Source organism: Chenopodium quinoa, unplaced genomic scaffold (assembly GCF_001683475.1).
Source record: "Chenopodium quinoa cultivar QQ74 unplaced genomic scaffold, ASM168347v1, whole genome shotgun sequence".
Taxonomy (NCBI): domain Eukaryota; kingdom Viridiplantae; phylum Streptophyta; class Magnoliopsida; order Caryophyllales; family Amaranthaceae; genus Chenopodium; species Chenopodium quinoa.
In genome coordinates this window covers 8,925,916-8,950,788 of record NW_018743292.1, presented here as the reverse complement: position 1 = coordinate 8,950,788, position 24,873 = coordinate 8,925,916, and the positions used below count along the sequence as shown (strand labels likewise).

The window sequence follows — 24,873 nt, the reverse complement described above, 5'->3', positions numbered from 1 at the left end:
TAATGGGAGGGGTGATATATGGTAAGAATATAATTGTGATATGGTCTGAAGTTATTGTGGTAAATTTAACATGGTATCAGAGTCATTTATAATTTTCAATTGATCTTATGCTTTCCCATGAGTTTTTCAAGATTGGTTTTTTATTATTGAAAAACCTACTAGCTGAATTTACATATAAGGGGCTTAGGGGATTCATAGGGAAAACACGATAGTTCTTGAGTGTGTGATTTAACCATAAACACAAGCGAGTAGGGAAGATAATCAAAAGTTATAAACACGGGGTTCGTGAGAGGAGAGATTAATCAACATACACAAAACCTTTGCAGTAGTTATGGAGAAGAGAGAATAATAATTAAAGAGTTTAAACACGCATTTGTGAGAGGAAATCTTGAACACATAAAACATTTTTATTTACACTGCCTTTTGATATGTTATTCTTTTAGTTAGGTGATTAACAATAACAATACAACAAATATCATCTAAATGTGCATTTAGTGTGTGATGTACCATGTTAAGCATTTTTTATGTTAAGTTATGGTGTAAGTGATGGTCTAAGAGTTGTAAGGGCTTTATTTTATTTTTTTTTTTAAAAAAAAGGTTGAAAAATACGATTAATAGGAAGAAAAAAAAATTGAAAGGCATGAAAACATAGATTTATTGGCAAAGATCTATAATAAACGAATAAAAGTCATTTTCACTCCTCTATACTTAAAGCCTTAAAGGTCTTCGAAATGATACACCTATTATAAAAAGAATAAATGTTAATATCCGCATGTTAGGTATCTAAGTATAGAGAGAAAAATTTATTTTGATAGCTTCAAATTTTGAAGGATTCACACTTCACACCTATCCCTCTCTCAAAGACGTTACTTAAATATCTAAAACTTGAATAAAGAGAGTTTTTCTCATACAATATGTACATATGTTTATTTATAACAAATTTAGAAGTATAGAAATTGCATATGGGCATATCTAAATTAATATTAACTCCTTTTCTTGGGTACAAAAGGAATTATTCCCAATTGATATTTGTCCCGTTTGATTTCTATGCTAAATCCAATGAAACATAATAATGCTATCCTTATGTTATGGTTGATTGGTTGATGCCCACCTCCTTTCATATAAAACCACAGGCATATACTCAAATTTTGAGTAGAATTACATATACATTATTGTCCTTTATCGCCAAAAAAAAAAAAAAAAAAAAAAATCCGAATTTTTTTACTCAGATTTCTGTACACCATCTTTTTGCAAGGAATATTAAATTTTGTCCTCACCAAGTTTTAAATACAAGCCAAAAGAAGTCAATAAAGTAATTGAATGATGATAACCTTTAGTCTGAATATGTGTCCATTCTCTAAACAATCATATATCATGCTTCTTATTAGAGGATTGAAACTAACAAGGCATGACTGAACTTCCACGCTACTGCTTCCAAAAGCACTAACAATATAGTTAATCCCCAAATTAGCCCCAGAAATTAATACTCACTAATTATATTGTGATTCCACATTTTCATGGACTATAGTTGATATAACAATAAGAAATTAACGAGGATCCATTTTTCTCATTAGATTGATGTAATAGCAAATTGAACCCAACTGTTCAAAATATGGATTCTATAAAGACTAATGATCAATGCTTCATGCCTTTGGCAAAAAAGCCAAACCAAATCAATAACGTTCATGCCGTCGACCCTATGCAAACTTAGCTTGCTGTATTATAACTTCCTACAATGACACATTATCACTATAGTCTATACAATTTGCAAAAAATTATCAACATAAAGAATAGTGTTGTAGACGAGTTCCTGTTATGAGCACAAAGCTTTGTGTCGCCAACAATACATGTGAGTTACCTTAGCTGAACTCTTAGGCTGGACTTTGATGCTGAGGGTATATGCAGGCGATCCCAGAATGAATTTTGAAGGACTTTTTCCTGTTCAATCTTATGAGGTGAATGTACACTTCACAAAAAATTGGGTACAGAAACAGTGTAGGAATTCTTATATACTAGACGAATATTGGATCTTTAGCTTCTATGTGCTGTGTTAACAAGTATTATGGCCACAAACTCTGATCAGGAATAAAGTTAACCTTTACCAAGCATACTTAGCCAACCATTCCAAGCTCTGTCAAAAAGTCAGAAAATCAGAACAGTCATAGCTTGAATTGTTGTGAGCTTTACTAGCTGAAACATTTTGAAAACCTTTGATGAATGATTCATAAATTACGGAATGCTTTTATAATACCTTAATGCAATCAGGTAGATCATCAACTTTTGTTCTAACATGAGCCTGCATAAGGTTGACATAGTGTTAGACAATTGAAAGATTAAGTTTCGTCATATAATGAAGACTAATTAATTAATAGTATATCCATCCTTTGGCAGGCTTGGAATTTTAGTTTTCCATCATTGAATTGCCCTCTGAAATTATAAATGGAATACTGCCAAATTCAAACTCCAAATCTATCATTGGCAAGCAAAAGAAAATCAAAAGACACAACTAATCTATGGGAAGAAGTGGGTTTAGGACTATATTTCAATAGGTATCAGTCATTAGAAAGTTCCAAACAAGAACAAATTGCAATGTGGGAAAATGGTACATTAGAGTTAAAGTCAAATCTCAAAGACTAATTTAACAGAAACATTAAGAGTAGTAATTACTTTAGATCATGCATTCGTCTTAGTTGTGATTAATGTCAAATCATGCATGTACCAAACATGATAGCAATGGAATCACTTAATAAAAAGCAGCTGAAATTTATGATACCTCCATGACCCTAAGGCTGAATTCATCTCGATTTGCTGCCAGGGAGACGAGGATAACTGCTGCTGCTGCCACAGTTGAGGGCCAATATCTGAGATGACTATGATCAAGCAATGACAGACCTGCCAAGTACTTGGCTTTTCTTTGCATTCCTTCATCAGCAGTCACAGCTTTAAGATAAAACCTGAGTTTTTGAGTATGGTAACCACACTTATCAGAACACACATTATACCCCATAGGCTTCAAATTCAGTTCAGCAAATCATATCCAGTGAAATTACAAGGTATTGTTTCTTAAATTATCAAATCTACCTATGCATCTAATGCAAGATCAAAAGAATAAGGGACAGTGGTATGTACCACAGGAAGTTGTAGATTGTTGGCGAGAAGCAGTGAAATTTAAGGACCTCTTGCACTACCCATTCCATGGCCACTACTTCATATCTGCTGTACACATTGCTTCCCACATAGAAAGACCTTTGCCGAACACTGGAAATCAAGTAGATTCTTAATTAATCTAAATTCTGAGAAAATATCATTGCAACCAGTGTACAACAAGATGACACTGACAGAATAATGCAATGAGGAGAAGAGCTACAAGCAGAACACTGTGAATCCACCAAGTCTAACAAACTAGGAAGCTTTAGTTGAGTTATGAACTGGAAGTTACATACATTGTATAAAACATGTTTCGTTATCATGTCTAATCTATCTGAGACCCTGACTTAGGAGACTAAGACCAATAAATCAATCGGTGAAAGCCTTGAAACTCCAATAATACAACTGGCATGATTTGAAGAACTAATATGATTAGAAGTCAGCTCAATTGCTCTAAGTCATCTTATAAATGTGATTAAACAAACAACTTTAAGATAGATTTGTGAAAACCTGTTGTAAGGCTGATTTTCTTCAATTCTGATTGCTAAGAGCACTCCCAGCAGCAGTGGCGGAGCCAGGATTTATAATTCGGGGGGACAAATTTTGGAGGTTAAAGTTTCGGCAAAAATCTCAAGAAAAAAATTGATAACCTAAATTGTTTAATATTTATTTGAAATCACATATGCCAATTATTTCTATATGGAAAAAGAGGGGTAAAAAAGTTTTATTGTATATTAAGAAAATTATCCAACAAAAATGAATAAATTTGTATTTGTAAATCCTGTTATGTAATCACATAATTGATAAATAAAAAGTCAAATAATTATCGTTAAAACAAATTGATGGTAGATATGAAGGGCCAGGGTTTGAGTTACATTCGAAAAAATAAACTCAACTTTTTCAAATCAATCATATTATTAATATGTATTTCGTTAAAACACAGTTACAAACAATTAATTAATAGTAATCTATTTATTAGAAATGTAAAAAAAAAATTGAGTTTAAGCACACTTAGTTAAAGCGATAATTAAAAACAAGAAGTAGGAAATAAGAAATAACATTAAAAATCCTAAAACAAGAAATAGGAAATAAAAAATCAAATTAAAAAGGTTGTTGAAAATTAGAGTATGTAATAAAAAAAACAAGAAGTAGGGGAAAAAAAAAACAAAAAAGCTGAAAAACAGTAGAGTAGGGAATCGAACCTAGGACCAAAACACAGCCTTACTAAGGACTCAACCACCAAACCATATTCAATATTGTGATATCTACTGTAAGTATATGTTATTTATAGCCTTTTACTGTATTTTCTTGATTTTTTTTTTTTTTAAAAAAAACTTTTTTTCCGAAAATGGGGGGACAACTGTCCCCCTTGTTCTAATGTGGCTCCGCCACTGCCCAGCAGTGAGGAGAAAAGCCCTCACGAGTAAAAATAAGGGTGTAAAAAAAATACCCGAGCATTACGTTAGTGAGGGAAAAAACCCTCACCGTTGAGAGCTATGGAAAACGCACAAGAGTTGAGGGGAAATACTCGTGAACAGTAACAAGTGGGCCCCACTCGTACACGCGTCTTTCCCTTTTTTTTCCCTTCTGGCTTGCAAAACGACGTCGTTTTGCCTTAAAGAAGGGCGAAACGACGCCGTTTTGAGGGGCAAAAAGGGAAAAAAAAATAGGGTGCAGCTGGCCTGACGCGCGTCAGACCCAGCCAATGGGGATGCGACACGCGTCAGGCTTTATCCTTCCAACCAATCAGATTTTTTTGCTTTTATTACAACGGTTATATTTTTGTAAGGTAAATATAACCGTTGTAATTATAAAAAAAAAAAAACAAAATTCACCAACGGATAGATTTTTTTTTTCTCTATAAATAGACATGCATTTTGATATATTTTGATATACTTTCAAAAAACCTATAAATACTACAAATTTCCTTCTTTTCCCAATTTCTTTGAGTTATTTTCATCATTTTTATTATTATTATTATTCGTAAAAAAAAAAAAAAAAACCTCAGTTATTATTTAGTATTATTATTATTATTATTTTTATTATTATTATAATTATTATTATTATTACTAGTAGTAGTAGTAGTAGTGTTAATTTAAAAAAAGTAGTAGTTTTATTGGTATTCTTATAATTATTATTCTTATTATTATTATTATTAATAATTTCTTTATTATTATTTCTGTTAAATTTATTAATCCTTGAAAAAAATCGTATTATTATATTGTCAAAAAAAAGTATTATTATTATTATTATTATTATTATTGTTATTATTATTATTATTATCATTATTATTATTATTATTATCATTATTATTATTATTATTATTATTATTATTATTATTATTTTGCTAATGGATCCTAACAAACCAGTTTTTTCTAATTATTTTTCTGATTTGGGTGATGATTCTGTCACTAACCCTCGATTTCAAACCTTCCTTCAACGAATAGCTACTCAATATCCACCGCAACAAACACCTCCTCAATTTCCACCACAACAAACACCTCCTCAATTTCCACCACCACATTCACCTCCTGTTTATCAAGGGAGCAATTCTCAATATGAAGATGAAATGGAAGAAAGTGTTCCAGATACTCCACAATACCCTCCACCTCCTCCAAGAGTGTCTGTCAATCAAAACCAACCACTTACAAAAGGGAGTCGAATGTGGTCTGTTGCGGAGGATGAAACTCTTATTGGTTTGTATCTGCAATTCAGTGAAGATGCAATTGTTGGTACAAACCAAAAAGCATCTGTGCTTTGGAGAAAAATTTCAGCGGCATATGATGAAGCGCAGGCTGAGAAACCTCACATTCTACCACCAAGACCTTTGAGGAGTTTGGAAAGTCGTTGGAGAAGGATGGCAGCTGATTTAATACAATGGAGTAGCTGCTATGACGAAGCAGGAAGGGTTACAGGAAGTGGCTACAACGAAGCAGATCGAATTAATAACGCCAGTAAGTTATTCTATGCTTCCTCCAAGCCTACTCAACATAATTTTAATTGTCACCATGGTTGGGAAATGGTTAAAAATGACCCAAAGTGGAGGACAAAACTTAGGTGGGCGTTGTCAAGAGAGGAAAGATTAGCTGTAGGTGATGCCGTCGAAGATGATAGTAGTGGCAGTGATAAGCGATGTAGAACCGTAGAGGAAGGTGATACACCATCCACGGGTTTCTGTTCTGGAGGTCTTCCTCAACCCGATGGTGTTAAAAAGGCAAAGGCCAAGCGTAATAAGGGAAAAGAAGTGGCTTCTGATTCTTCAACCATTGGTGAGCAAATGAAGCAGAATAATGCCTGTAGGGAAACAGAGGCACAAATACGGTTGAAGAAGTTGGATTTTGACATGGAAAGGGAGAGGAGGAAACAAAAACAAGTCGAAATTCAACAAAAACAAGTTGACATACAAGAGAGAAGGCTGAACTATGAAATGCTGCAAGATCTACTTTCAAAGGGTACTGATCTAACTCCCGATGAAGAGGCCTACAAGGAGGAATTACGTGCAATGCTATATGGTAAAAGGCACGTGTGACTTGGAGATTTGGCTTATGTTTTATTTAGTTAATGTTAACTTTATGTTTTATTCATTTAATTTGTGTTTATTTAGTTTATGTTAAATTTATGTTTATGTAATGTTAAATTTATTATTAATATTCAGTTAATTCACATGTTTTCTTAGTAATTTGAAATTGATAAAGCTGATATCTGATAAAGATACAATCTGACACGCGTCACATGTCACCTCTGCTCAAACATCAATAACACTGCACAATCACATGCTAAAGTAATGCACTGAATTGTCACCTCTGCTCAAACATCAATAACACTGCACAATCACATGCTAAAATAATGCATTGAATTGTCACCTCGAGTCACATGCAATTTCAATTCCACTTTAACTCACATGCAAACTTACCACTACCATCCAATAATGACTTTCACATTTGTAACCGTATCGTTATTTATGTTTTAATACTCATGTTTGTATTTTATTTTAGTAGAACCACTTTTATCTAGTTCGTACTTGTACCGTTATTTAACATCCCATGTGTTTGTATTACCGTTATTGAAGTTCCCATGTGACTATTTAATGTGTTCATTACAAAAATGTGCTACTAATTCAAATGTTAAATTATAAATAAAACGTAATTGAAAAATAAAAAAAATTATTAGTTATAATTAAAACGTAATTGACAAATAAATAACAATCTTATTAAGTTATAATTGAAACGTAATTGAAAAATAAATATAAAAATTATAAATTTTTATTATATTATTTTTAAACGTAATTGAAAAGTAAATATAAAACTTATAAATTGTTATTAAATTATACATTTTTATTAAATTATTTTTAAATGTAATTAAAAAATAAATTATTTTCACATATTTTAATTGTATTGGAAAATTAAATATGTAGTATAAACATTATTTCAAAATAAAGATAAAATAAAAAGATGATGTGTATTATGGTGGGGTATAGTAAATAGTGGAGGAAAAAGTGATGAGAGGTTTTTTTTTCTCCTCATTGATGTAGTGAAAAAAACATTTGATGAGAGAAATTGTATGGGAGGAGTGAGAAAGTGGGTAGAGAGAGATTGAGAGTTTTTTTTTTTTCCTCACTGCTGATAGTGGTCTAAGGTGAAGCATGCTATGCCAAGTAGTTGTAGGTTCTTCCTACTTGTGAAAAAACCTTTGCTCAAAAATCTATCAAGGAGGCGCACACCAAGAAACAAGGTTTCATTCTGGAGATCCTTTTTTTTAGGTAGCTGTTTGATCAAAGCATGAATTGTAGTCAGTTAACCATCTCCTTTATTTTTGGAGTAGAAGGCAAATTTCAAGCAATCTGTCTGAGAAAAGCAAGGCTGCAGGTAAATTGCCATTAAGAAAGGGCTATATTCACCAGACTAAAGGTTCTAGCCTTAAAGGCAATGTTGATAGCTATCCTAATCCAGACATAATTGGAAATCTTAAGCAAAATCTTGCGTAAATGGCTAAATGCATTGCATCTAGTTGTGAGAAAAAGTGCAATGATCAAAGTAAATACTGAGTAAAAAGCCTTTTACGATAATAATCATTAATCAGCAAAGTAGTAATTCAGTTGTCCCAATAAGTACCCCTTCTTTTAGTTCATAGGATTATTTAATTTACTTCCTAATGAATAGCAATCCATGCAGTCATATACTGTGTCTTCGATTTAAATGGACCCTTTCATGTTCATGTTCCTTATGGCTTCTCTACATGCATTTAAAAAAAAAAAAAAATGTTCTTACAGTCCCTCTAATATGAACACGATTCCAATTTGTGCTTTCATACTTGAGAACACATCACGATAATTTTGAAGTTTGATTAATCACATCTCCTAGTAGTAATATAATATAGTACGAAGTATATGTTTCAAAAATCGTTTAAAAGTGTCGAGGGAACTTATCAATTAATAATCATACTTGAAAACAACACATAATCAAAATTTACATATTTTACCTCTAGCAATAAAACTACGAGTAATTATTACTTCCAAAATAAAATAAAATCAAATAAATATAAGGAAAGAGATCTAGTTGAGCCACTGTTGAGGACATTATTGTGCACAACATTTCGGCATTCCTACACGCGAAAACTCGTTTTGACAGTGTGTCTTGAGTCTGAAGGTTACACCATCAGGAACATATAGAAAAATTATACCTTACGTGGCAAAATATTATTGGGCAGGTTCTTTAAATTATATAGTAACAACCGTGACACACTAATTGTTATTCTCTCTAACGACAGTTACCGTTTGCAAAAATAAAAAACCAAAATTAAATTTAAAAAAATAAAAAGCTAAAAAACCAGAAAACAACTTCTGCTGACGTCAAAGAGTTTATCGAACCGTAAATTCAAGCTACAACAATGGGGATTCGAAAAAGAAATTAACTCACCTCGATAATCCAATTAACCATCAATAATCGTTGCTCAACGATTAATTCTCCGAAATCAGTCGCAAAATCATACTCTTCAACGTAGTCTTTCGCTTTCACCGCTTGATTTCTCTCTCTACTTCTCAACATTCTGTAGCTCTCTTCATCTTCCTCAACTTCAAATTTCCAGTACTACGAACAAACACACAATTGATCATCAATTAATTAATAATTAAATCAATTATTTAGCAAAATGCAGCATTAATTAATTCATAAATTAAATGATTAGTTAAATTAATACTTACAGCAAGTTCATCAGAATATTGATCATCGAAGAGAGAAGTAACTTCGCAATCAGGAGAATCAGAGCTCATTTGTAAGAATTGCTTGTAATACTCTTTGAAGAGGGAGAAACAAGGAGAAGACGAATCATCACCGGATTTCTCAGAGAATTGGCTGCCGGAATTCAACCACAATGAAGGAGTATATTCATCAGTGAAAATATCAAACTCTGATTCGCCATTTCCGGAATGAATCTCCGATTCTAGCTCGGAGAAGTTCGTTGCCGAAGAAACTTCGTAATCATCATATGAAAATTGCTCAGAGCAAGCCAAATCAGAGCCAATTGATCCAATCAGAAAATCACCAGAATCACAGGAATAATGCTTCACATTCCTCTGCTCAACAGTCACCGTCGTATTCGCCGGAGAATCCACCGCCGCCGTGGACTCCGTCGGAGCGACGCCATTTCGCTTCGACTCCGCAACAACAGAGCATGATTCAACACAGGAATTCTCCGACACAGAAACCTCAGCAACTTCCTTCTTCAACGGTTTCGGAATCACTTCATTTCCAGCCTGAAACGCACCGTTTGGAGGTAAAACAACCGATTCAAGCGTCGTATTGCAGGAAACCTCATCACAAGTAGAATTAAAGGAGAAATTGCGATTAAGCTTAAGAGAATCAGCAGCATTTGAAATGATGAGAACTGGAGAAATGTGAGCTCGTTTACGACGTGGAATCTTCGATCGAACATTCTTCGCCAAAAATTCAGCAGCAGAATCAGCAACAATAGCAGTATCAGTAGATTGTAGAGTACTTTTTCGCTTCATTTTTGAATTTGGCAATGGCAGTTTTGAGTAGTTTGTTGTTGTTGATGTTTGTCAGAGAATGAAGTTAGGGTTGAGATTTGCAGAGAATCAGAGAAAGAAGAGAGAGAAAGTAAAACTGCATGAAGAAGAAGGAGGAGGAGGAGGAGGAGGAGAACGTGTGTTGTGCGGTTATAAAGGTTGAGGGGGGAAAAGGAGAGAGAGAAAACTGTTTGTAATGGTTATAATGGGTTAGTGGACAGTGGTCCACTTTCTATAAGTGTCAACGTACTTTCTCTCTCTATGTTTTAATCAATTACTTCTTTTTTTTAAAATAATTATTTTATAATTAAGTTATTAGAAATAATTCGAGTAATTTATTTTTTATTTTTTTATTTATTTTTTAACATTGAACAGAGGTACATATACTTAGGGATGGTTTAATTGATCTTATTTTTGCTTATCTGATATGATTTGAATATGATATTATATGATCTGATCTGGGTTTGATTTAATTGCTTGCTTTAACCAATCTTTGACCTGGGTTTTGTTAGATTCGTAATAATAAGTATTTTATTAATTTGTAATTTTCATTATTTTAATAAATTTTAATTACAAAATTAAAGATGTTTAGCGTTAAAAATCACATACAAAGTAAAAAAAAACTTATTTTTCTAATCTAATGTCAAAACTTATTTTTTCTGATTTAATCTAAAATACCTAAAAATAAGATAAATTATACATGACCTTATTAAATAAAAAAACATTGAACAAATATATATATTTATGAGGTTTCCTGTAATATGAGTAGAGCAACTAATTGTAATATTAAGGGTTTCATGTTACACAACGCACAATTTTAATATTAATATGCTCAATCATTAATTCATTATAAAGATTTCAATACCATTTTAAGAGCAACTAATCCAAATCTAAAAGTATTAATTTAATTTCATGTGTAGGCTTTGTTTTTTGAATTTGTCTGTATTTTTTTTTACCTTGACTGAAAGTATCATCAATTTTGTAAATTACTCGTACAAGTTGATATAGGATTTTTGTTTGGTAGGAATATTAATAAATGGACGATAAAATATGTTTTTTCAGAAGGGCAGTATATAAGTGGGTTCTTCTCTCAAAAAAGATGCAAAAGTGGTGATAATACTACGGATACTACCTACGGATTACACCAGTTAAATAACTCCTTCCACTGCTTCATTCCACCAACAAACAGCAAGCGGCATCACCTCAGGTTGATTTCAACGACTAGATGAACTGATGTAGACTGGTGATGCCATAGTCTATAGGCCAAGATAGATTGCAAAGTGTATTCGTATCACACAACCGATCTGTTATTGTATCGCGCAGCCAAAAAGAGTTCACTGCATTATATATCACCTGCATATACAACCAGTAAAAAGCACATCAGCTGCTGAGCTACATCGTATTCATAGCATGTACTCATACCTATTTATATATCAAGATTAACCTAGCATTAGAAAGCAAAAGGGTGAGATTTCCTTCTAATTTAGTAATGCATCTCAAACTCATAAGCACCTCACATTTCCTACTGTAGAAGCATAGGTAAGAATATCTTTTTTTTGGTGTTTAGAGGGCCACAAGGGCGGGTAATGAGAATCGATCCCAAGATCCCTTGAAATCGAGAGGAAACTCAACCACTTGAGCTATCCCTCACTCTCACATAGGTAAGAAATTTTGAGCATTGCATCCTGCCTCAAACAAATTTCGAGGATGTTACATCATATTTCAGATAACTTAAGCGTAAACCAACTTCACATATTATAGCAAATCGCTCACGTGACGCATCACACTAAGATTATATCAATGAAGATTACAAGTCTGACGAAAAGGCTGAAACCTAAAACAACACACACAGGTTATGTTTTTTCTTTTTTCATGCTGAAGTATGGAACAAGACAGCGTTAGGTATAAATACGAAGTATAAGCCTAGGGATTTATGCATAATTTATTTTCGAGTATTTTTAAAGGTAATACTTTACTTTCACTAACTGGTTAAACAAGTCTATATGCCACATGTCACTCCCTTTAGGTGATTTATTCCAGTCATACATATACAATTAAAAATATGCAATGTGCTTAATACAAGAATTTGATCTCGTGATCTCAAGTTTATACATTAAAGTTTTACCCACTAAACTATTCAATAATTGATGTTATCTTCTTAACGTAAAATATTAATAGTTAAACATTTAAGAGATAAATCACCTCAGAGCATCGCCCGGGCCTAAAAACTAGTTAATCATTTAAAATACGCATCAACAGGACCTTACTCAGCAGCACCAGATTGTGTCGTTTGCATTTCTTGTGGATTTCTTTTAGACTTGTGCTTTGACTTCTTCTCTCTCTTCTTACTGCTGAAATCACAATTCATCATTATTAGATATAGAAAAAGAAGCTTGAAACGCAATGGAAATTGAAATTTAAATTGACAATAGAAGGAGCACAAGTTACTCGTCACGAGATCCAGAATCTTGACATAATTTCAGCTTCTTAGCAACTCGTTTCATCTCGTTATTATCACCCAATTTGATTGTCTTTATCTGCATTATTTTGTGGATGGAGAAAAAGAAAGGTGCTCATTATCATTATTTGTCAACACAAGTTACACTGCTAATAATAAGTAATGCAATGGAAAGCAAACATTTTGAACATTGAGAAACTATATCCACTTGTAACAGACTAGCCACTAGCAGGTGCATCCAAAAAAAAAATTGACAATGATCAGAAAATATTTCCCATAGAAGAAATATAACTAGCCTTGACAAGGTATAAAGATTGTGACACTAAGTGTTGATTAACAATATACAGTTAATTGACATACTAACAGATTGTGACCAATTTCTGCTTCAATGTTCCAGTTCACAAGTTGTATTAGTCAAAATTAGTATTTTCATCTCTTAGAATCATCTGTATTGTGTTGGTTCCTTACATGTTTCTCCTAACATCTCTCATGCACTGACTAGTGTTTGACACATACTATGCCTCTCAATCGTCCATAGCATTACAGATATAACATTTGACCAATCAAATTAAGGTGTCATCAATGTTGTCAATCACGATGCATTATCAAAATATAAAGCCTTGCAAAGAGTACTACGTCAGTTATTTGTGAACAAAAAAATGGCTGAACTGCTGAACCCTCAACCAAAATTTGATGGAGGGACTGTTATATTTATATTTCAGAAGGTGAATTATCATAAGTACCAGAAATTCTATAGCATTGAGGCCCTGGTCCAACTCTGAAATAGAGTGCTCAGATTGTTGGCGTGAGAGAATGCTGTTAAGATATCTGCATAACAAGTGTATTTCACAGCTAGTTACAATCAGTGAAAAGTCAAATAAACCAAGCAGCAAAACATGCAGCGTTATATTTAACCAAGCAGCAAAATATGCAGCGTTATATTTTGAAAAAATAAGCAGTCTAATTACCTGTCAAAATCAAGAACTAAGAGCTCAGAATTTGCCCTACGGAGTACAGCCAATGCCAACTGCAAAGAAACATTGTATGCAAGATCAAAATTCAGACAAGTAATTCTGAAAGAAGATTTGAACACGCAAACCTAATCATAGATTTATAGTGAGACCACTGCAAACTATAGCATGAACTCCTCATGAGCTACAAATATTCAATCCTTCACTGTCCATTGTTCAACATTCTTTAGCCTTTTTTTAAGGTAGTCCTGGTTGAACCAAGTCATGCGGTTGAACTTGGGGAGGGAAATGTACCAAAGTCCAGATTAACCGGGTTGGATAAAGGGTTTCATTGTAGACCACCCTCACCCCTGTAGCACTCAACCCATCTCTCATTTATGGACCAATGTTATAAGCATGAAAATTCAAGACATCAAGCTCTCTTTAGCAATAACATAATGACATGATTACATGAACTAGAAGGAACAATTACAGTGTGTTTGGATAAAGAAAGGGGAAGGAAAAGAAGGGGAGGGAGGAGAAGAGGAGGGGAGGAAAGAATGGTGAGTTTTCCTTCAAATCTCTCCATTGTTGGAGGGATCAATTTCCTACAATTTAATCCCTCCATTTCTCTCCCCTCCAATTCCCTCCCTTCCTCATTTGTTATCCAAATGAAAGATACCCCATCTCTCCATTTCTCTTCCCTTCCTTTCCCTCCATATCCTTCAATCCAAACACACCATTAGGAAAGTGTCATGGGAAAAAGTAGCAGAGATTAGAGACAATGAATAAGAAAGGAAAATAGATTTATGTTTAACATTCTGTTTAAGGAACTAAAGGAAGATCAGTAATCAATGGTCAAATTCAACATTCAATGGTCAGAGCAGAGTTAACAAATGAATTATTAGAGGGTCTCATGTACAGAGCTAAAAGACTGAAGATATAAACTGTCATTGACCCTAGGTTTTCCAATGATGTAATGGATTAACAAGTCTGATTGCTGTATCTTTAGAGCCATAAAATGTCAGAGCTCAATGACCGCTTGTAAATACTTTTATTGTTAGCCTTCCACCAAATTGCTATACGAAACAAAAATTTCATCCTGCAATCTACATATAATTCTAGTACCCCAAAACAGCACTGCTTCCTTAATACATCAGTTCATCCAACTTCCCTAAAGTATCCAGCAATTAAAGCACTAGTTGCTATAGCAAGACTGGTATAGCAGACACCTATCCTTGCAAAAAACTCCAGTTATCAACTTAGAAACAACAACAAAGAAACTGTAATAACATCTTCTACCAAAGCTTTAAGAGCTAGAACTATGTGAGTCCATACCATTTGTAGTTGCATTGTGCCTATGGGAAAGGAGCACAAATATTGTTATGTTTATGGTTATCTACAAAATAATTTCTAATATTTAAACCCCTTCAGAAAGAGAAAAGTCTGACAGGCCTGATACTTGCACAAACATATGAAGCACAAAAATCAGGTCAGCCACTAAAGTAAATATACATAAGCTGGCACAAGAAAATGTAATTGGAAGATTCAGGTGGGTACAGAAATAACACAAGGATGGCTCTGTAAAATTCAGTTGAGTTGGACTGAGAGTTTAATTTATTAATAGGAAGGCGTCTTTAAAAATACCACCACTAAGAAATCAAAACTGGCATCATAACATCCCAATTATTAAGTTCATCTGTTGATCAAGTTGCTATGAATTGGCTCAGATTAGTGACCAATACGAAGATATTTAGGACTGAACAAGAGATTAAGGGGAGGAAGAAGAGAGATTAAAGAAAAACAATTAAAGATATGACTGAATAAATGTTAAACAAGGTGCTAATCACCAATTACAGCCTCGCCAATCTTTCGAGAGGATGGCACTCTATCAAAACTAGAACTACTCACTGATCACAGTATTCAACATTTCTGATTATCTCTCTCTAATTAGCTCTATTTATAGAGCATTTCCCTAACAAACTAACTTCTCCTTCAAGTTACTAAAAGCTTTATTATAACTCTACTCCCTAAATTGCCCCTCTTCCCTAACATCAGTTCATTGCACAAATCTCTTTTGAATCAACATGGGCAAAGCATCAAATCTAGCACCATAAAACGCAATCCTAAATCTTGTTTTGAGGAAATCTAATTGTTAGTCACATATATATCCTTCTCGATAAAACTTATCCACACTTTCTCTTCAAGTAAATAAAATGTGAAAAGGAAAGATAGAATGATTTTGAACATTGCAGGCCGTGGAGCTCACTGCCTTCTGCTGCTGCCCTTGATTGACTTAAGGCAAAAATACTCATAACAAAAATGACCATGGGGCAAAACACTGTTAACTGTGTAATCTTTGCTCCAAAAACTCAAAGTTTAATCAATGTACACATACTGTTTTAGAATTTTTTTGAGATTTAGTAGTTATACTGTGGAGGGGATGAAGTTTGGGATGGGGTAGGTTTTGGGGTTAATTATTATCACCATTAACAAGTGACATTTCTCAGCAACATCCACAGAGAAAGCTTTATCATAAAGTTCATGATGGCCCCCTAAAAGACCTAGGCAAGCCTCCTCAGCATGAGTACTCTCATCCAACCTTTAAATCTTTTCAGATAAAGAATACCTGGCCTGGAGGAAATAAAAGCGGTGCATCTGTAAGCATTACTTTATCAGCTTCAAAGACCGCTCTCTGATTTAACTCCTGGAAATATAATAGGATACCAAAATAGTGAATAAGCAACACCACTATCAAGATTAAATATACATGTAAAATGTAAAGTAGATAAAAAAAAATTCTAATTTTAAACAAGAATATATGAAGCAACAGAAATAACACATATACTGATACAGATATCATTGTATAGATAAATCTCATACAGTCTCAGGATCGGGTCTTATAAATCATGGCAGCAATCAATCACAATAGAGGTTTAGCTACAGCGTTATTTAGGATCCTATTAGCTTAATGAGTACAAATGCATCGCTTTTATCACCTAACATGAATTAGGGGTTTATTGGCTTGCCTGAAAAGTTACAAACGGTATATCATCCTAAAACACACTGAGCGAAAGTAAAATGGAAAATCAATTTTCAAGTTCATCATAATCATCTCCTCCATGGCTCCAGATATTATCATTAGTTGAAAGTTGTGCTTCCTCTATCACATTCAACCTTTTCAAACAATCAACAATATGATTCACTTTTGAGAAGTGAAATTAATCCTTTTAACCCATTGAGATAACATCAAATTTATATGCGTATGGGCGCAAAGCACCACATTAAAAATTATGATCTATCCTTAAATAGAGGAGGTATACAGTTAAACCATTCAGAGAATATAAATACAAAAGGATCAGGCGCAAAATACCACATCAAACCACTATGATACAGTCTGTCATGTAAAAAGTTTGACAACCACAGAAAAATATATTGCAAGACATATTTCAGTCTATGTCAATAAAAAGCTAAAAAGGAAGCAAAAGAATAATGTGTCTCAAAATAATAATGATGTATACCTGCAACATGTCAACTTCGCCATTTGTCGCATAGCAGAAGTCCTAGAAAATCATAATTGAACAGACCAATAGTTCATTAATGGTCAATGAAAGTGCAAAACCAAAAATTATACAGGAGCATATGCAAATTGAAGATACACTATACCCAATAGATTGGGATTTACCATACCTCCATATCATTAATAAAACCTTCAATTGATCGGTATGGTGTATATACAATTAGATCAAATCCCAGACTCTGCAAAATTACATAATTATAAATGTCAAGGAAAACAAAAAAGGATATTATACGGGATATCAATTCACTAATTACATTCTCTATACTGTCTGAAGTGTTTTCTAGAAATGGTTTTGCATATCCCTATGCTTTGCAGATACCTCACCACTTAGCCCAACTGACTATTTACTGTGTCCTTTCAAGTTATGAGATGACAATGTAAGTTAGTTTAGCAATTTTGAGTAAGAGTTTTTTTAGTTTAAATAAATTAAACAAAACTCTCATCAACTTCTCCCCCACTCCCACAAAACATATCCCATGGCTAGCCACACCACACAGGCACACACTATCATGAAAATTCTACTGGTACAACAAAAGAAGACCACTGTGGCTCATGACAAGGGGGGGGGGGGGGGAATTACTGCAGACTGACCCAATTCCTAGCAAAGATCATGATTTCTTAGCAGGGCCCCAAATGGCGTTTTTTTTTTTTTTTTTTTTTTTTTTAATGGGTCAATTTGATATATCTTTTAGTACAGATTATCTCAGTACAGATTATCTCTGTATTTGACATATATTCTTAGTCTATGTTAATCGGACACTGCAAATATCGCGAAGTGTCTGTGTCGACACAACACTTCACGGACACGGACACATGACACGTGTCCGATCCTTCACTTTGTACTCGGACACTTCCATTAAGAGAGGAGAGGAAAAAAGAGAAGAAACATGAAAGAAAAACATATCTTGTTCGAAAACCACCATTAATATAGAGAAGATGGAGAGAAGAAGATTGCCATTTATAAGGAGAATTTACCGAGAAAAGAATTATAATAAAAAAAAATAGGGGTAGACATAATGAAAAATTTAAAGCTTTTGTAATATATAATTTATTTATATAAATTTAAATGACGTATTGACGTGTCCCCGTACCCGTGTTCAAATATTGGACAGAGTCCCCGTGTCCTAAAATTTTGGAACTTGCCAGATCGGAAACTTGGACATGTGTTCCGACACCCGTTCCCGAGTCCATGTAACATAGTTCTTAGTTTTAGTGGAGATGGAATAGTAAACGGAGAAAGAAGGTATGCTAATGAAGGTGAAGGAGAGACAAGATTGTGTGGGGAGTGGTGTAAGTTTCATTCAGGAAATTTCCATCAATGTGATCGAAAAGAGTAGTAATATGTATCTCTGTGACTGAAATCACGCAGTGAAGTATGGTCAAGGTATAGGGGCACCAATACAGTTCATATCTACAGAAAATATGCAAGAGTACATGGGAAGGGTGAGATCATTGAAAGAGCAGTTTTAACAAAAAAAAATAAATAAATTATATTTGTACCTGAAGGACTAGCAACTCATTATCTAGAATCATCCGATGATCCTGCTGGATACCCTTGCCAAGCTCCTCAGCTGAGACATGATTCTCCTCTATCTTACAAGCTAAATATATACATGTTAACCTGCATATTTGCATACCACAATACTTAATTATATCACTATTGAAGCAGATATAAATCTCCAAATTAGAAAAGTACAGAAGACAGTGCTCATTCACATATTTACCACTGGTTCCTAGTAATCTCCAACACATCCTAAATCAATACCAAAAAAAGGGTGGGAGGTACAAGGTAACTAAAAGTGGTGAAGGATAATATTCTAATTGTATATATTAGCCAAATACTGAGATAATATACACAATAATACAATAGATAACTTACATAACAGATTTTGGATGATGCTCCATGACTGACCAGCAGAGATAAAACCTCTTATAATATGTAAGTGCAGTAGCCTGAAAAAAAAAAAAAGCATAGATGATCATAGATGATTACAATAAAGAATTTCCACTTTGGTAGAATGACTTTGATTCACATCCACATAATAAATATGCAAACCTGGATTTTATGAGGAAATTTGAAGGCCCCACATACTTCTTGAATCTTGGTTTCATAATACACATGGAACATCTTTTCTTCTTCCACACTAAGTGGTTTCGCACGAGACTGCTTAACACCTTTGTTGAGAAACATAAAATGCAGTCATAAACATGGAAGTTTACTAAACAAGTATTGATGCGATCCAAACTCATAATAGAAGCATTAGCATTACCATCTGTATCCTTTTGGCTTCTAGGATGTGATAAAGACCCATCAGCATCAATAGCCAAATTTGTTGTACCATACTTCATGATGCATAAGATTAGTACATCAATTAGTACTATACTACTATATAAGATAAATACATAATGAAATCTAGTAAGAATGAACAGGAATCTCCTTGAACTGCAATTTCTCCACATTTAGAAGCATCATACAACCTCAAACACAGATGGATAAAACGAGGTCGTGTAATGCTCTTAACATCAACCCAATACCCCTTGCATATGACCAACGATTATTAACGAACTACTATCTCCGTCTAAATTAAGTTGTCACATCTACATCTACACCTAGAATATCTACACCTAGAATATAAAAACCCTAACCCAATGGTAAATACGTCCCTCTTACTAATTTCTTCCATGTTTTTTGCAAAAAAAAACCCAAGAAAACGAGTAATGAAAATCACTAAACCTTGTTAAATTGTTTCCTTGCATCTCTGACTGTAATTTTGCATAGACTATTTTCTAAGCTAATTGTTAATGTAACTTTCTTCTCTGAAAATATGAACAGTCAATACTAAGTCCAACTTAGGAAAATCTAGGCCACTGAATGTGGTAGTCTTTAATTTGTGACTTTCATCAATCAAATTATATTTCTCCTTCGTGTTTGCCTTCCCTCATTCTTCTCCACCATCTTTCTCCCCTACTTCTAACGATACAACCCGTGCAGTATTACACGGGTCAAAAGACTAGTTACTAGTTCAAATCACACTATCAACACGACTATTAATTCTAGACGGCGGAAGTGCCAAATACAATTACAATCATGGCAATTCACTATAGTTCGTACTACATCAATTTGATACAACAATCAACGTCCATGAAAACCAAATAATCATCAATAATGCTAACAATTACACAAAAAGAAATTGATAAATAATCCAAAGATTAAAACTTTACCTTCTCTAATGATTCTATAGCTCTTTGATTATGAGCTATGTACTTGTCATTCAACTCTTGTTGAGTGAAAATCCACTTGGCTCTTTGAGTAGACGTTTGGAAATCCGCCATTACTACGAATTTTTATTATCGGCGCTTTGAATTCCGACAAAACTGTGACAGAAAACTCAATAGTGAGTTTAAAAAATTGAATTGGAAATTGAAAAAACCCTATATTAAAATAAAAAGGGAAACGCAGAAAACCAATTAAGGAAGAAAAAGAGAACGAACTTGAGAAAAAAGCGTCGGGAAATGTCGCACGGGGAACGCCGGAAGGAAGAAAGAGAGATGGTGAAAGACTGAACGCGAGATGGCTGAGGCTAACTATACGTTTATTTTTACGGAATTTTACTACCGCACCTAACTCTATATCACGGTAAATTTTTATTTTTTTTTTCTTTTCAATCTAAAATATCTAATATATATAAATAAAGTACGCATGTTTGGAGAGCATTTGGAGCGCTTATTTTGATAGTGTTTATGATAAGAAATAAAAATTAATCTTTAATTAAAATTAAATTAAAATTTGTAATATTTACCATTATAAATTGACGCATCATATGACACCAACAAAATTTCGTATCAATACAAAACCAAACCAAGCAAATTTTGTGTCATTAATTTTGTGTCAGTTTTATTAGGTCATCAATGGTTGGGTAATTCTTAACCTAATTTTTAAAACCCGTATTTAAATGTATATTTGTGATTATTGCTTAAATTGTGTTAATTTGGGATACTTAATGAATTATATGTTTATGTTTTGTTTACATGCAGATCTAATTTAATTAGAGAATTATATTCGAGCAAAAAATTTTGGAATATCAAAGTGCGAGTTTCTCGTTTGATGATCCTATTGGATGAGGAGGTATTATATCTTTATAAATCGTTTACATTTATTAAATCTTTCAATGAACCTTTTAGTTTTTATCAATTAATTTATGATTAGAACAAATTTTTTGTGATTTAGGTAGCTTAATTAAGTCATAAAATTAACTTAATTTTTTATTTTTAATTACAGGGTGATTACGCTCATGCCTCAATTAAATTCATTAGATGGAAGCCTGTGCGTTGCACAGTTTTTTCATCTATTTTTAATTATTTGATTTATTGAATTTAATAATTTTAGACAACAAAAGTTTAATATTTTTTTTACTGTAATTTATAATGAATTTATTAAATATAAATAAATTGTAAATATGATATTTTTTCCGTTATATAAAATCTTTAATGTGAAATGATAAATTTTTAATAATTTAAATTCTAAATCATTATTCATTGTTTTACCATATCTTTTATTTCGATAGAATCACCAACCTCGTCCACAACCAACCTACTACATCAATGGATAAAAATGTTAGCCAAACTGAAATTGATATAAATTAAATCTTTACATTTATATAAAATAAATCAATATATTTACCAATAATTGAAAATTTGTTGCGATATAAAATCAAATCTATGCATTGGAATTTTTTCATCATCTCTAAAAATAACCAAAGCCATCCATATATTAAGTATGTAACATCTAATCGTATGCCATTACATAAATAAATAATTGTTAAGTATCCTAAATAAATACAATGTAACTAATAATAACAAATATAAATTTAAACATAAGATTTTAAAAATTACTCGGACATTGATGATCTTAAACTAACACAAAGTTACTAACACAAAATTCGCTTGATGGGGTATTGTATTGATACGAAATTTTGTTTGTGTCGTATGATGTGTTAGATCTGCATGTAAAAAAATATTTAGTAAATAAAACATAAACATATAATCATTGAGCATCCCAAATTAATACAATGTAAGTAATAATTAGAAATGCTAATTTAAACATAGGATTTTAAATATTAAGCTAAAAATTACCCGACCATTGATGACCAAAAATTAAAACAAAATTACTAACACAAAATTCGCTTGATGGGGATTGATACAAAATTTTGTTTGTGTCGTATGATTTGTCAATATATAATGGTAGGTATCAGTATCACAAATTTTAATTTAATTATAATTAACGAACAATTTGTATTTCTTATCATAAATACTATCAAAATTTATCTTATATGATAGGTTTCAAACTTTATTATAAGCGTTTATCATTTAAATATTTTTTAGTATATTTTTTTTTTTGGATTTCTTATACTCATAGTATTGAATTAATAAATTTATCTTTTCCTATATTTTTACTTTATTTTTTAGATTAAAATAATTTAATTCGTGGATTATAATCTACGTGGCATTAAAATTTTAGATATATCAAATCTAATTCGTTACTTTTATCTAGGTGGCGATGCACGGTTTTTTTTTTCCATACATCACTACTAGAAAACACCTCATTTACAACGGAAAATATCCGTTGGAACACCTTCTAAATCCGTCGGAAAAGGCAGTTCCCACGGAATTCCGTCGGAACACGTTGTCGGAAACCACTTCGTAGGAATTTCGGCTAATACCGAGGGATTTTCTGTCGGAAATTACCATGCCGACGGATTTTAAATTGTCGGAGCCTATGTTTGACCTGAATGGGAAGTCCGTCGCAAGCTTCCGACGGACGGTATTTCGTCGGAAGCTAAGCACCTTCCGACGAATATTTCCGTAGGAAGAAGGCAACTTTCCTACGGAAATTTCCGTCGCAAGCTTCCTACGGACATATTTCAGTCGCAAATTACCGACGGAAATTCCGTCGGAAACTTATACCCATTGCGACGGATTTTAATTCCGTAGGAACTTTGCGACGGAAATAACGACGGAACTATTTCGAGTTTGACTATTTTCCTATGGCACATTGCTACCCTTTGATACCTGTACTTCCTGCTTCTTATATTAACGACAGATTAAAATTAATGGTTTTTGTGCAAAAATAATTATATATATATATACTAATTCCAATCTGTACAACCAAGTAATGTAATCTAAAATTAGTACTAATTAACACTACATTAATTAAAGCTAAGCAACTGCGGGAGTGCCCTGGCCTGCTCCACCACTACCCGGGTCGTCATCCCTGGGATCTCGAAATGGAGGTCGCACGGTGGAACAAGGGTCATTTTGGTAACGACTCATCATCCTCTCTTCCAACCTCTTCTCCATTTCTTCCATTTGGGCTCTTACTGAGGCTTGAACTCGGGCTTGCATCTCGAGTTCCATTTCTTCCCGAAGAGCCTGCACCCCGGTTTCCATCTAATCCTGCATCTGAGAAACAAGGGAGGGCGTGTATTGAATGGAAGATGTGGAAAGTCGACCCATCTGGCTGCCATAGTAAAGGTCAGCACTTCCGCCAAGTCCCTTCACACGTCCTTTTTTGTTCCGACCACCCACTGTCTCCTAGTACAGCTCATTCGAACTCTTCTGAGTCCTTTGAGTGCTAGCCTCCTTAACCCTCTTTCGGTAGGCCTCCTACAATATAAACATATGAAAAGGAACAAACGAGTTAGTAAGTTATATAAATAAGCTTTGGGTACCATATTCATGAAAAAATAAACCAAGTAACATGACATAGGTGACTTCTACTTAGCCCAATTACTTCATTTCTTAGGAAATGAGCTCTTTTTTTCTCATTCCATATCAATTAACATAGTTTTAGGTCTAAAGTGCTTGAAATGACAAAAAAAAAAAACAAAGTAACAAAGTTTTACGTACAATATTCATGAAAAACGCACCAAGTATGGCCTAAGTGACTTCTATGTTGCCCATTTTCTCTATTTATTAGCTAATGTTCTCATTTCTCATCCAAGCATGTCAAATGTACATAGTTTTAGGTGTGTAGGGCTTGAAATGCCAAAAAAAAAAAAACACATTAAGTTTTGGGAGCCATATTGATGAAAAACGCACCAAGTATGGCCTAAGTAACTTCTATGTTGCCCATTTTCTCTATTTTTTAGCTAATGTTCTCATTTCTCATCCAAACATGTCAAATGTAAATAGTTTTAGGTGTATAGGGCTTGAAATGCCAAAAAAAAACAACACATTAAGTTTTGGGAGTCATATTGATGAAAAACGCACCAAGTATGGCCTAAGTGACTTTTATGCCATTTTCTCTATTTCTTAGCTAATGTTCTCATTTCTCATTCAAACATGTCAAATGTACATAGTTTTAGTTGTCTAGGGCTTGAAATTCCAAGAAAAAACAACACATCAAGTTTTGGGAGCCATATTGATGAAAAACGCACCAAGTATGGCCTAAGTGACTTCTATGTTGCCCATTTTCTCTATTTCTTAGCTAATGTTCTCATTTCTCATCCAAACATGTCAAATGTACATAGTTTTAGGAGTCTAGGGCTTGAAATGCCAAGAAAAAACAACACATTAAGTTTTGGGAGCCTTAATGATGAAAAACGCACTAAGTATGGCCTAAGTGACATCTATGTTGCCCATTCTAAATATTTCTTAGCTAATGTTCTCATTTCTTATCCAAACATGTCAAATGTACATATTTTAAGGGGTACAT

At 33.3% G+C, this 24,873-nt stretch overlaps 2 protein-coding genes across 6 annotated transcripts; both read right to left on the bottom strand.

The window, feature by feature from the left end:
- Positions 1–1,558: 1,558 nt before the first annotated feature.
- Positions 1,559–10,796, bottom strand: LOC110736892 (cyclin-SDS-like). Its single transcript, XM_021917231.1, has 8 exons — positions 9,347–10,796; positions 9,063–9,233; positions 7,783–7,910; positions 3,658–3,696; positions 3,130–3,258; positions 2,774–2,954; positions 2,252–2,296; positions 1,559–2,131 (listed from the first exon to the last, which is right to left on the bottom strand). Exons 1-8 carry the CDS (start codon positions 10,151–10,153, stop codon positions 2,099–2,101), a joined length of 1,533 nt encoding a protein of 510 aa, XP_021772923.1. The 5' UTR covers positions 10,154–10,796; the 3' UTR covers positions 1,559–2,098.
- A 290-nt stretch (positions 10,797–11,086) lies between these two features.
- LOC110736891 (cyclin-H1-1-like) lies at positions 11,087–20,905 on the bottom strand. Of its 5 annotated transcripts, none has more exons than XM_021917229.1 (14): positions 20,652–20,905; positions 20,382–20,534; positions 19,430–19,502; positions 19,216–19,334; positions 19,039–19,112; positions 18,660–18,780; positions 17,270–17,338; positions 17,101–17,142; positions 16,209–16,286; positions 13,598–13,656; positions 13,373–13,457; positions 12,620–12,708; positions 12,439–12,519; positions 11,087–11,524 (listed from the first exon to the last, which is right to left on the bottom strand). In XM_021917229.1, the coding sequence occupies exons 2-14, from the start codon at positions 20,490–20,492 to the stop codon at positions 11,521–11,523; spliced, it is 1,005 nt and encodes a 334-aa protein (XP_021772921.1). In that variant the 5' UTR covers positions 20,493–20,534; positions 20,652–20,905; the 3' UTR covers positions 11,087–11,520. The 5 variants fall into 5 exon arrangements, with proteins under 5 accessions (XP_021772921.1, XP_021772920.1, XP_021772919.1 ...); XM_021917228.1 differs by having other exon boundaries at positions 11,088–11,524; positions 12,439–12,522; positions 20,652–20,903; XM_021917227.1 differs by having other exon boundaries at positions 11,089–11,524; positions 12,434–12,522; positions 20,652–20,903.
- Positions 20,906–24,873: the final 3,968 nt, after the last annotated feature.